This window comes from Mytilus galloprovincialis, chromosome 1, assembly GCF_965363235.1.
Source record: "Mytilus galloprovincialis chromosome 1, xbMytGall1.hap1.1, whole genome shotgun sequence".
Taxonomy (NCBI): Eukaryota; Metazoa; Mollusca; class Bivalvia; order Mytilida; family Mytilidae; genus Mytilus; species Mytilus galloprovincialis.
Genome location: NC_134838.1, coordinates 6,210,175 through 6,224,557, shown reverse-complemented (window position 1 = coordinate 6,224,557; position 14,383 = coordinate 6,210,175). Strand labels below are relative to the sequence as shown.

The following is a 14,383-nucleotide window of genomic DNA, read 5'->3' as shown; positions in this document are numbered from 1 at the left end:
ACATAAACAGACAACATCATGGTCAAAACATAAACATACCACACCATGGTCAAAACATACACAGACAACACCATGGTCAAAACATAAACATACAACACAATGGTCAAAACATACATAGACAACACCATGGTCAAAACATAAACATACAACACCATGGTCAAAACATACACAGACAACACCATGGTCAAAACATAAACAGACAACCCCATGATCAATACATAAAGTTGACAAATATACAAACAATAACCTATAAAACACTTCATAAATAACTGAAGATAAGACAAAATTGTCTACTTCATTCAATTGAATTAGTTTATTATCTGAAAGATTTAAACTGATTTAGTCATTAAAGACGCTCAAATTCAAGCTTAAATATGAAAAATCTATCAAATGTGCCATAATATGTCACTTTTCCAATGGTTTTTGTCAAAAATGAAAGTGGCCGCATTCATGTTCACTCTGAACCTTTATACATGTTGTGTTTTTTCATCAAATGTAACTTACATTTTAATATTAAGAATAACCACAAATGCAGCTACTTCCATTCAAGACAGAAACTGTCTAAAATTTTACTCAAATGCAAAAAATTGTGACGATTTCAGTAATTTAGCAAGACTTAATGATGCTTGTACCCGATTTAGTGTGGTTATCATATTTGCAACAGATTATTTTCCCCATACATGTGCATACATAATAAATCTCAAATATCTGTTTTTCATGTTTGAGACATAACTTTATTCCTCAAAAAGAGAATACTAAAGATTGAAGAAAGCTATAAAGTATGGCACTTATAGACTTCTGTAGATTATTAGTAACTTCTTGTAATTTCAATAGGGCTTTCTTAAATTACTTGTTGAATAAATTATAAAAACAATGTGCAATAGTCATGTTTGATGGACAACCCTTTACAGAACAAGTTATCCAGTAAGAAATTACCTATTGTTTGTCTCTGCTATTCTTAAAGAATCTATTTTTTACAACTGATATAAGAAATATGAATACAAAGACAGGTAGGGTATATAACCCAATAACAAAAATAACCAAAAGACATCTACAGGTCAAAATAGAGTCTATATTAAAACCTTTTGCTGGTCCATAAAGCTAAAATGACAATATTTTCTTTAACGATAGCAGAGATGACACAGATGTGTCAATGGATATAGGAAGATGTGGTATGAGTGCCAATGAGACAACTCTCCATCCAAGTAACAATTTATAAAAGTAAACCATTATAGGCCAAGGTACGGCCTTCAACACGGAGCCTTGGCTAACACCGAACAGCAAGCTATAAAGGACCCCAAAAACTACTAGTGTAAAACCATTCAAACGGGAAAACAAACGGTCTAATCTATATAAACGAGAAGCATGGTTGAGCCCTTAGAGAAAATGGACAATAACTACATACAGACAAACAAAACCTAGAGATGTATAATATATTTTATGTGAAAATGACAATTAGAATGATGGTCGTAGTATGAACGTAGTCAGGTCGTAAAAAGAGCGTGATGAGGACGGCAAGGGCATGCTAAAATCGTACTATGGTCTTGAACAGCGTGGTGTAAACGTGGTATAGTCGTAGTGCAAGCGTAGTTTGGTCACGGTGAGAAAGTGATGGTCATAGTGAGGTCCTAATAACGTCGCTGTGAGATCAAAGAGCAGGCTCTCGGAATAGAATCACCCTTTCGCTACGATTGTACAGCGACCTTTGCGATCTTACTACGACCTAAGTGCGCTCTCACCACGCTTCTACTACGATACGATTTTGCCACGACCGCACCACGATTGTTTTGAACATGTTCAAAGTTGGCCACGCTCATCACGATCTTGAAGACCTCACCACGACCGTGATACGACCTTGCTGCGATCTACAAGATCTATTACGATCATCAAAATTTTCATTTTTTTCACAGATTGTAGTGCGATCGTGGCCTAGTGGGACTGCAATATTAATGTCTTATCTTTCGGAATTGGTCATGACATACTATCAGACCATTATTTAAGAAAATGTTATTTTCTTTGCCAGTTTGTGAGATTTAAATTACGTAAATGTTACAGAGAATAGGAATAATGGTAATGTTAAAATTGCCTAGTAAGTTGCTCGCCTATAGATGCAAAATTATTGAAATTGATACATGTACCACATATTGAAAAGCTTCTAGTAAATGTTATTCAAGCAATATGCCTACCTACATCATAATTTACTAAAAATAGTGCTTTGTTTTAAGCTGATATTTATATTACAATCTTTTAAAGATGGATAAAATCTAGAGTATTTGAACAGATAAAATCTTTTCTGTAACAAAATACAATATTTAGTAATATATCTGTTTTAAATGATAGAATGCTCAGGACAGCATTTCATACTCCTGTTGTCAGGTTACGATCCGAGGAAACATTTAGATTCAGAGCTTTTTGTTTTTATGACTTTAAAATATAATCCATTAAACTTTAAAGTCAATTTCATATTTAAGTACAAAAAATGTATTAAGAATTTTCATACTACTTTAAATAAATTAAAAATCGTTTTGATATAATTATTTAAGAAAACTGTTTAGTTTAAGAACCGCTAACTAATGGTTTCCAAACATTAAATTTAAATGGTTCACAAAATTTTAAATAAAAAATTAGAACTTTTTTCTACATAAGGACAGGTACAATGCATAAAAAACTCTTACAAAATAGACAAAAAACTCACAGTAATTCCTACATCTTCACAATTGAAATTTGAGAAAAAAATTCACAGTATATTCCTACTTCTTCACAGTTTTTTTGCCTACAGGTTGACAGAATGAAGTCCTCTTGATAACTTGTATGCATATCCAGACATTTACATAGTGAGTCCAAACATTTTTCAAATCAATAACAGAATTTGTTAACTTTTTCTTTGATAAACATTCAACTTACAGACCTCTACGTCAATTACTCTGTCACTTAGGAGTTTAATTCCAATATGGAATTCACATAAACTAAACAAGTTAGTATGAAATACAACACATAAAACAAGATACGCTCCCGAGCAACATTAATCTACACTTTACTTTTACTTTAATGATTCGTGTTTTACCGTATTATGTAACTTTCATGGTAAAAATCTTTAAATTATTTATGACAAATATAAAACTTAATCAGATTATTTTGTCAGGGATGTCATTTTCATTCAATATAGGTAAATAATATATAATAAAATTGTGAGGTATATATTCTAACTCCCCTGCTGTGATTTTTCAGATGAAAACTTTGTGTTGATCAGGAATGAATGTTTCAGGTCAAGCAAAATAAAAGACCTACATATTCAGGATGAAGCACAGTATGGTAGTATACAAAATATGTGCATTTGATTTCTATATGTTTGCACCAAGTGTGTACGCCTCCATAAGTATCTTACATAAAAACAGTCATTTAAAAATAAAAACAGAATTCTTAAAACTTTTTAAGTCTTTGAAATTATGGAGATATTTCAACCTTTAATGTAGCATTGCAACCATAAGGATCACCAAATGTATTAGTATTATAAATACATTTTTATATAATGTTTAAATAACAACTAGGACAGGTCTAATTCGTTTATTTCTAATTGTGATGTGTGATTTATAGCTTTGAAGTTATTGTTTGAAAAGACCTCATTTATTCATTTTATTTATTTTTTCTATTATGGATTCAATTGTAGGTTATAGTAACCCATTTGTAATATAAATCTTAGAATGATCTGTATCAATATGTCAAGCTAATTGAAAGTTGTTGAGCTATATAGTACTATGAAAATGGTGCTGAAATGGTAAAATATCACTGCCATTCCATTATTAATTTCTGAAAAATGTGTGAAAGCGTTGAACCTATGATCATATATCGACAAAAATATATATTCATTGCACCAGAGTATTTATAAAACATTTATTTTTGAAACGCTAATATAAGTCGATCCCAGACAAGCAGATTATAAATGTATTGCTAATTTCTTTATTGAATTCCTTGATACATTAACAATAACAATAGTAACAGTACTTATTACAGCTTTTGTCATAGAGAAATTGTTGGAGTTATAAATGATGATAGACAATAATTCATATTTCTCAGTTATCTATAAATGCAGAGAATCATCTACATCTACTTACTTCAAAGTACCATACCGGAAAGTGACCATAGAACAATAAAATATTCTGCTCACAATATCAAGAAATTATTATTTCAACAAAATTAATAAACCTATATTAAGTAAAACTTTATACATACCCTTAAGAATATCAAACTGAGATTAAATTACCAGATAGTTTATTACAAGGACATTCCAATAACACTGTTTTGACACATATAAAATGGTTAAACCTAATAAGTTATAATATTTTTTCTTATCAACACCTTTTATCTAACTAGAGGTCTCAACAAATTTAATTAAATGCTAGCTAGAACACTGCTTAATTGGCCTTGTTTTAAACAAAGTTACTATAAATAGTTAGTTCTTTATAAAAGTCAATCAATTTCAGTGATTATGTAATGCTATACTTTAGTTAATTAATTTAAATGTGATTTTCATTAACTTTGAAAAGTGAATAACAACCACTGGGGAAGTATGCTAAAGTAAATAAGGGAGTACCAGCTCTTTGTAATAAACCCAACCCAAGGTATCTTGCTAGAAAAGGCGAAATCAAGTTTCAATCAAGTACACCTTAAAGCTGACCTTATCAATAACCAAGGTCAAAGAATGAAACAAAGTAATCTCAAATATGAAATCTAATATCTACATTATATGTTAATATTTGAATTGAAAATTATTGCATAAAGTTTATTCTCATCAAGTATGTACTTTATAAAGGTTTTTACATATAAGTACATTTGTACATACAATTAATGAATAAATATTCGTGTCACATATGTATCAAAGTATTTCCAATTTGTTTGTAAAAGTTTACCCATAGATGTCTTTGGGTTTTTCATATATTTGACATACTAGCTCTTTCATTAAATTATATCCAAAATTTCCTTTTCATATTAAAATACTTTTCAATTTAATATTAACTTTGTATGACCATATTTTCAACATATTTTTTTATGTTTTTCGTTATAAAGAGGGAGAAAAATAATCTTACCTTCAATATGCAATGATCAAATTTTAAAAATGTGTCAACCCTTTAACAAAGACTTTTCTAAACTGTAATAGACCTCCTGAATTGTTTGGACAATACTAATTGGTCAAATTTTTAAAAGACTATCTGTCAGGGTTAATCCAAAATAACAATCATAAAGATCTTTAAAAATCCTATAATCATCTCTTTTAAGAAGATATACAAGCAAGTTCATATCAAAAAGTAAACAAAGTACAGGATAAAAATAACACTTCTTTCATGAATACACAAAGCATATAGAAATCTTCAAAGGATAGTGGGGACATGTTATAATTCTGTTCTTCAATCAAACTTTAAAATAATGGACAGAAAAGATCAGATTAATATTTTGTCAAAAGAAAACAAAAATTCTACCTTATTATTTTAGTATAGGAATGTCAGTTATTGACAAATTAAAAGGACAAAAATCTACAAGAACGCTTTTTATAATTTTAAAAGAATTTTTAGAACAGGTCTTCTACATTTTGCATGGTCTCGGACTCTCCGCAATGTATCTTGTTTTTAATACTTATATAAAAAAATAAGGTCTCCAGTCATACTTCAGTGATTACCTATATTATCAACCAAATTTTTTTTGGAAAAACACACACACAAAAACACACTGAATCTGCTTATGTCTTATATATTTTTAATCAAAATCATCCTCATGGAACATGCAACATCTTAAAGTGTTCCATTTCTAAGGAGAGGTAATTTTTTGTCACAAGATTTTTTTCACTGTGATACAGTGGCGGATCCAGAACTTTTTATAATAAAAATACAATTTTAATATCACACTTAACTATCAAGATTTGTTATTTGAATTTTATTAAAAAGTTGAATAAATGTTATATTTAATTACCTTAGTTTGAAGCTCGGTGTCTTATCACAAATATCCAATGTACTGTCAATAGCACAAAAAAAAGAAGTACAAAAAAGGATGCTTAACAACACCTACAGATCTTTAACACTGCCTACACTAATAAAGACATAAAATCTGAAAATATTGTTTCAATTCATGACTTGAGTATTTGTGCAGAAGAGTATGTCTGTTTTAGTACAAGTACCCTATTTTTTTAATAACACCTTTTAAAAATGTTCAGAAATGCATGGATAACCTATTGAATTATTTTCGACTGTTAAATTGTAAAATGTTGAGTCTATCTTAAAGTCTGTCCTTAGCTTTTAACTCTTTCATGGTTATTTTAATTAATCTGCGTTTATAATATCAATAAGCCCTCAAGTGGATTTAAATCTTATAACATATTCACTGTCAATAAATCTGTCATGGAAATGGAAGTAAACTGAAAAAAAAGACTTTATGTTATGTTATGGGTTCATGGACCCATAAATTTGTTTACTTTCAAATTATACATGATTAATAGCATCTTCTGGATCATTCACAATAACCAAAATTGACAAATCTTATTATGCAGGCCTCTGCAATCCCCTAAGAATAAGTCATGCCTTAGTTTCTAATGTCTATCAAAGATTTTAAGCACTTTAACCTTTTATAGAATTTGTCTCATTTTAGAATTTATTAGAGAATAAAGTCTTAAAGGAAAATAAATGACATATTACTGTAATTTTGAACTTTATTCTAAATTCTGTCATGAACACCTGGCAAAACTTCATTAATTACCTTCTTTATCAATATTAGGACTTTAAAAATCTAGATTATCAAACTTATACCTAGTACATGTAATTTCATATTCCATGAATTTCCTCCAAGGATTCATCCCAATCATTTATCAGAGACAAGACTCAAAAGGGTCCAGGATGAGAAACTTTAACCATGCCAATGATTTTTATTGTCAGCCTGTTTACATTTGACTGACAATCCATGTTATGCAAATATTTTGTTGTCAGCCTGTTTACATTTGACTGACAATCACTGTTATGCCAATGCTCTGTTGTCAGTCTGTTTCCATTTGACTAAAAATCAATGTTATGCCAGCCTGTTTACATTTGACTGACAATCAATGTTATGCCAATGTTTTGTTATCAGCCTGTTAACATTTGACTGATAATCAATGTTATGCCAATGTTTTGTTATCAGCCTGTTAACATTTGACTGACAATAAATGTTATGCCAATGTTTTGTTATCACCCTGTTTACATTTGACTGACAATCAATGTTATGCCAATTGTTTGTTATCAGCCTGTTTACATTTGACTGACAATAAATGTTATGCCAATGTTTTGTTATCAGCCTGTTTATATTTGACTAATAATCAATATTATGCCAATGTTCTGTTATCAGCCTGTTTACATTTGACTGACGATCAAAGTTATGCCAATGGTCTGTTGTCAACCAGTTTACATTTGACTGACAATCAATGTTATGCCAATGTTCTGATGACTGTCTACTTTAAGTTTTGACTAACAATCAATGTTATGTCAATGTTTTGATGACTGTCTATTTATATTTGACTGACAATCAATGTTATGCCAATGTTCTGTTGTCAGTTTGTTTACATTTAAAATAAAATTGAGAATGGAAATGGGGAATGTGTCAAAGAGACAACAACCCGACCAAATAAAAAACAACAGCAGAGGGTCACCAACAGGTCTTCAATGTAGCGAGAAATTCCCGCACCCGGAGGCGTCCTTCAGCTGGCCCCTAAACAAATATATACTAGTCCAGTGATTATGAACGCCATACTAATTTCCAAATTGTACACAAGAAACTAAAATTAAAATAATACAAGACTAACAAAGGTCAGAGGCTCCTGACTTGGGACAGGCGCAAAAATGCTGCGGGGTTAAATATGTTTGAGATCTCAACCCTCCCCCTATACCTCTGACTGACAATCAATATGCCAATGTTCTGTTGTTATTCTGTTTACATTTGACTGACAATCAGTATGCCAATGTTCTGTTGTCATTCTGTTTGCATTTGACCGACAATCAATGTTATGCCAATGTTTTGTCGTCAACATGTTTACATTTGACTGACAATCAATATCAATATGCCAATGTTTTGTTGTAAGTCTGTTTACTTTTGACTGAAAATCAATGTTATGCCAATGTTCTTATGTAAGTTTGTTTACATTTGACTGACAATCAATGTTATGACAATGTTTTGTTGTCAACCTGTTTACATTTGACTGACAATCAATGTTATGCCAATATTTTGTTATCAGCCTGTTTGCATTTGTCTAACAATCAATGTTATGCCAATGTTTTGTTGTCAACCTGTTTACGTTTGACTAACAATCAATGTTATGCCAATGTTTTGTTATCAGCCTGTTTACATTTGACTGATAATCAATATTATGTCAATGTTTTGTTAGCAGCCTGTTTACATTTGACTGACAATTAGTGTTATGCCAATGTTTTGTTGTCAACCTGTTTCAATTTGACTGACAATCAATGTTATGCCAATGTTTTGTATCAGCCTGTTTACATTTGACTGACAATCAATGTTATGCCAATGTTTTGTTATCAGCCTGTTAACATTTGACTGATAATCAATGTTATGCCAATGTTTTGTTAGCAGCCTGTTTACATTTGACTAACAATCAGTGTTATGCCAACGTTTTGTTATCAGCCTGTTTACATTTGACTGACAATCAATGTTATACCAATGTTTTGTTGTCAATATGTTTACATTTGACTGACAATCAATGTTATGCAAATGTTCTGTTGTCAGTCTGTTTACATTTGACTGACTACCGGGTATCAATGTTATGACAAAGTTTTGATGTCAGTCTGTAAATTTGACTGACAGTCAATGTTATATCAATGGTCTTTTTACTGCTTGTTTAAATTTGATGCCAATGATCTTTTGATGGCATATTTAACTAACAACATAATACTAAAATTGTCCTTTAAACAGGATAATGGAAACATTAGATATAAATTGTTTCAACATAGTTTTTTTCAGCAGGATAACTGTGAGTGTTATGTTTAGAATGTATTATCATAAATGTACAACTTATGATATAAATTGTTGGAGCCCATAATGAACAAGCACATGCACATGTATTTAGAGTCAGAGAACATCATTGGACATGAACAAGCTGGTTTTAGACAATACAAAAGCACAGAAGACCAGACTACACATTTATCACAGGTAGTAGAAGATGCCTTCCAATCAAAGAAAGTAACATTGGCTGTCTTTGTAGATTTTCAAAGAGCATTTGATAAGGTATGGAAAGATGGACTCTGTGCAAAAATGCTTAGATATGGCATAAGTTGAAGAATGTACAAATGAACCAAATCTTACTTGTACAATAGAAGAGCAAGAGTGCTGGTAGATTGGCAATGTGGACAGAAAGTACTCTTAAAACAAGGGGTCCTACAAGGAGGAGTATTACAACCAACTCTATTCATACTCTTTATGAACGACCTAGTACCAGAGTTACCAAAAGGGGTACAATCAGCACTTTATCATTTATGCAAACGATCTTGTTCTCTGGTACTCAGAAAAGTATGCATCTACAGCTAAATACAGAATACAAACAGCTTTGGATATGATAGTCACATGGGCTAAGCAGTGGTATTTTACCATCCACAGAGAAAAAACAACAGGAACACTCTTCACACTCTTTGGATGATACTCCACTTAAAATGAAAGTCCAACAAACATACCTTGGGGTAACTTTTGACAAAAGAATGACATGAAAGCAACATATAACATCAGCTGAAGCGAAGGCTAGGAGAAAATTGAACATCATGAGGAAACTTGCAGAAACAAAATGGGGTGCAAATGAAAAAATCTTGAAATATGTCTACCAAGGGAATGCACGACCACACCTTGAATACGGATCTAGCGCATGGATGACTGCAGCCAAGTCTCACCATCAGACTTTAGACAAAGTTCAGAATCAGGTACTACGTATCATCACAGGTGCTATGAAAATCAACACCAATAAAAAGTATGGAGGATATTACAAACATACCACCATTAGGTAAGAGAAGGAAGTGCAAAGCCCTGATACAGGCCACCAAATATCAGTGTTCACAAGACCACACAATGAATACCAGACTGAAACAACTCTCATCAGGCAGACTCAAAAGATCCAGCTTTACACAAGAGACAAGAGCGTTACAAAGACAACACCTGGAAGCTCTACCTAAATATATTGAACCTAAAGCTTTCACAATGGATCACAACCCATGTGAAGATAAACTTGGAAATGTCACCATCCAGACCCTTGTTCCGCTCATTTCCACCAAAGATGAACAGACTAGCAATGTAAAACACTGACAATGAGCATGCTTGAAGAAGAGTACCTTTCAGAAACCTGGGTAAGAGTATATACAGATGGGGGAGCCACAAATGCAACAACAAAAGGATGGGCTGGTATATACATTAAGTACCCCAATGGAGACAATCAGAGGCAATACCAACAGGCCTACATTGTTAAAACTACAAAGCTGAAGAAGAAGCCCTTACTCATGCTGCACACTCCATCAATAACAAAATCGATAATACACTTCAAGTAGTATTCCTGACTGATGCCCTCTCTGTGCTACAAGCTTTGAAGAACGACAAGCTACCTCAACTCCAACTAGCCTTATATAAAATCAAAATAAAATTGAGAATGGAAATGGGGAATGTGTCAAAGAGACAACAACCCGACCAAATGAAAAACAACAGCAGAGGGTCACCAACAGGTCTTCAATGTAGCGAGAAATTCCCGCACCCAGAGTCGTCCTTCAGCTGGCCCCTGAACAAATATATACTAGTCCAGTGATAATGAACGCCATACTAATTTCCAAATTGTACACAAGAAACTAAAATTAAAATAATACAAGACCAACAAAGGCCAGAGGCTCAAAAGTCTGACAACAGTAATTCAGTGGATCCCTTTGGGGTAATGAACAAGCTGATAAATTAGCAAAGTATGGTGCTGAACAACGACAGGAAGAAAATCCAGTCTGCTTCACAGAGATGAAGACTATCATCAAATCTCTGTTCAACACTCCACAGCAACAAGACAGTTACCATCAGCTAACAAGATATGAACAAACCACCATATTTAGACTGAGGACAGGACACAACAGACTCAACCAACATCTACACAAAGTCATGAAAGTTGTTCCATTTCCAATGTGTACTTGTAGAGAAGCAGAGCAGGAACGGTGCACCTCTTACAGTCATGCAAGATCCATCAGGCATTGAGAGAGAAGATATGGCACTTAGATACACCACTCAAAGAGAAACTATACAAACCAGTGGATGCCCTACAGAAGTCCACCAGATTTGTTGAGGAGACTGGTATTCAAGTGTAAAGGTGAACGATAAGAAGATGATATAAAGTAAGCACTGTATCTTCAGTTAACCCTCTGTTTTAAAAATGTCAAAATGCATTTTATGGACAAAATGAATTGAAAATTTATCTAACGAAATCTTTTAAAAATCTGACCTTAAATGACAAATGATATAAAATCATTTCATTTCATATTTTACTTTTTGGTGTATACATGCCTATTAACTTTACAATACACAGAACAAGCCATTTTAAACACATTACCACACAAATTATATTCATATATGTCATTTGTATGAGTATGTCTTATATATTCAGGTTATCACTAGTTAAACAGACATAGCAATCTAAACAATGGAATTTACTGGGTAAATTTATTAATTTTCATTTTAAATCTGTTTATATGCACTGTTGACACAATACATATGTCTGGCCTGTCAGCAGAAAATTCAGAAAATGAATATTTGATGGACAACAACATTGCTAATTAGTTCAAAGTTCTTAGACCATGAACTAGGGGGCAGGGCCTCAGACGGTTGACAAACTGAGACGTATTAATAGTTTTAGTGATAATCAGCATGAACTATAAATTCTGATAGAATTCTTGTTTTCGTCAATGAAATGTTCAATAATATTCAATTAGAATTATTGAAATAGGCAATGCTGCATCAAAAAATAAATTCTGGTGACGTAAAAAACTTGGTTCTAAATAATATGATCCAAACAGTGCTTTTTCCCATTTTCTTCGTCGCCTTTCCTATTCATGAAGTATATTGTCACCTGTCACCATGTCTTACTGAAGTTACATCACAAAAAGCAATTATAACTGACCCTTAAACACAAATTTGAATAAATATTTGTAAAATAAAGTGAACTGATAGCTATAATTTGCAGTGCAGTGTATGGTATATAAAGCATATAATTTATGTTTTTTATAACACAATTTTTCTTTTCATCCTACCTGAATTTCTCCACTTATGAACTGAAAGCACAATAAAGTCTAAAATTTCTATTTTTTTAGCAAAAGGAATTTAACTTATAAATTATAAATGAATCGGGTATGAAACTTTATAGCTTTTTGATTGTCTGATGACTAAACTGTAGAAATTCTGATTATGGGAGAAAATGTCTGAAAGGTAAGAAGATTTTATTTTATTTCAAATCTCAAAGCTACAATGTGCAATGATACATAAAGCCTGTTGTTGCTTCATGGCAGTATAAGATATAAACTTTCGGTTTTATAAAAAGCCTGTGCAGAATTGCTCAAATATATATCTTTTATAGGTGGTAAATACAGACAGACATTAGCAACAATATAAAACTTATATACTGTAGGAATAATTTTATTAACCTTATCTCATGAACTTGAGCACTACTGTAATTGCATTTAAAATGTGATTTTATCTGTTTTAGTGGTCAGTAGGACTACTGCAAATGTTACTGAAAAACTGGTCAAATAAACTAAGTTCAAGCTAATATTTTGGACAGGAGGACAAATTAACTACTGGACATAACTCTCCTAAACATTAGTTTGTTTGACAATGTAAGTCAAATCATGACTCACATTTTATCAACATATCAAATACTTAATTCAGAACCGCTTGACCCCTCATTTTAACAACATATCAAATCTTAATTCAGGACCTCTTGACCCCTCATTTTGTTGTACATGTATTATCATGATTTAAGGATTGATATAAAAATTAAAATTAAAAAAATCAACAACCTAACATCAAAGCATGATCTTTTACTCTCCAATGCTGTAGTCATTCAACTAACTATAATCAAGACACAATCTACAATATAGTTTCCTATCAGTCTTACCATTGCTTGCTTTCTAAGTATCTTCCTAGCATGCATGTCAGCAAAGTCCATTGCTGTTATATATCTTTGTGCCATCCTACTTTCTGTTTATCTTTAAACTGCACAATAATTCACATCCTTAATTTTGGCATCCTGCAATTAAATTGACAACTTATTAACAAAAAACGTTAACAATCTTTCAAATGAATTTTATAAAAAAGTAAGAATTTCCCAATTTTAATACCATACAATGAAAATATTCCAACACTTTTCAAATCTCAGATAAAAATAAATTTGTATAAATAATATTCAAATCAAATTTCAGATAAAAATGTATGTTGGTACAAATTATTTGAATAAAAGAACTTCAAACAAAACATTTTATATCTAATAACCCCATAGGGTTTAAAAAATAAAGAATTTTGAAATTAATGGCATTAAAACTGGTAATATTTTGCCATAAAACATTAACAATAACACGATGTGTCAATATATGTATCAAATACCGTTAAATCCCATCAGAAAATCAAATAAAACTTAAATGACTTGTTAAAATAGGCACATATTCTATTTTAGCAACTGTATGTTTGCAATAACATAATCTGAATAAAATGCATAGAGGTCTTTTAGATTTAAGATTTTGGGTGTTCCTGTCTCACTGAACATATATCTCTCTTCATTCACAAAGATGATCCAAACTTTACAAGGTTTAATTAGGAACAAGAGAACCAGAATTATCTCCCCTAACAAAATTGCAAGACAAAAATTTCTGGTGTCAGAAAGATACCAAAAAGGACATTCAAACTCATAAGTGGAAATAAACAGAATACAGGCCATCTTTATGCATATAATGCTTATAGGCTGACATTGGGGAAACACTGCCAATAGTCGTAAGGTACAATTAATTTTTGTTCTGAAGGTTCTAAATGCAATGAATTTGGTGTAAGTCTAAGGGATTTCTAAAGTTAATAAACCTGATTGAATCACAAATTAATCTGTTTATTATAAACTAATTTTCTAAACATTAGCTTCAGATCTTCAGGCATCCCAACAAAAATTTCAGAGAAGTATAATTTTCATAAATTTTTGTATCAGATCAATATCTTCAGGAATTACGAAAAAAACTCTTGAAAACTGTTTTATATCAGAGAAGGAACTAAGGAAAAACAGCCTTGTATGATTATTTAATTTTAGATTCTTGTGTATAATTCAGAGTTTAGTATGATGTTCATTATCACTGAACTAGTATACATATTTGTT

The 14,383-nt window shown here is 31.6% G+C and overlaps 1 protein-coding gene across 7 annotated transcripts in view; it reads right to left on the bottom strand.

Moving 5' to 3' along the window:
* Nucleotides 1–14,383, bottom strand: part of LOC143064103 (uncharacterized) — a 49,710-nt gene that overhangs the window by 18,039 nt on the left and 17,288 nt on the right. For 5 of the 7 annotated variants that reach the window (XM_076236665.1, XM_076236717.1, XM_076236692.1 and 2 more), the window contains 2 exons: nt 13,145–13,276; nt 12,282–12,302 (listed from right to left, as the gene is read on the bottom strand). In XM_076236665.1, the coding sequence (XP_076092780.1) occupies nt 12,282–12,302; nt 13,145–13,219 (96 nt within the window). In that variant the 5' untranslated portion in view covers nt 13,220–13,276. The remainder of the gene's footprint in view (nt 1–12,281; nt 12,303–13,144; nt 13,277–14,383) is intronic. The other 2 variants (XM_076236700.1, XM_076236709.1) reach the window with 1 other exon arrangement.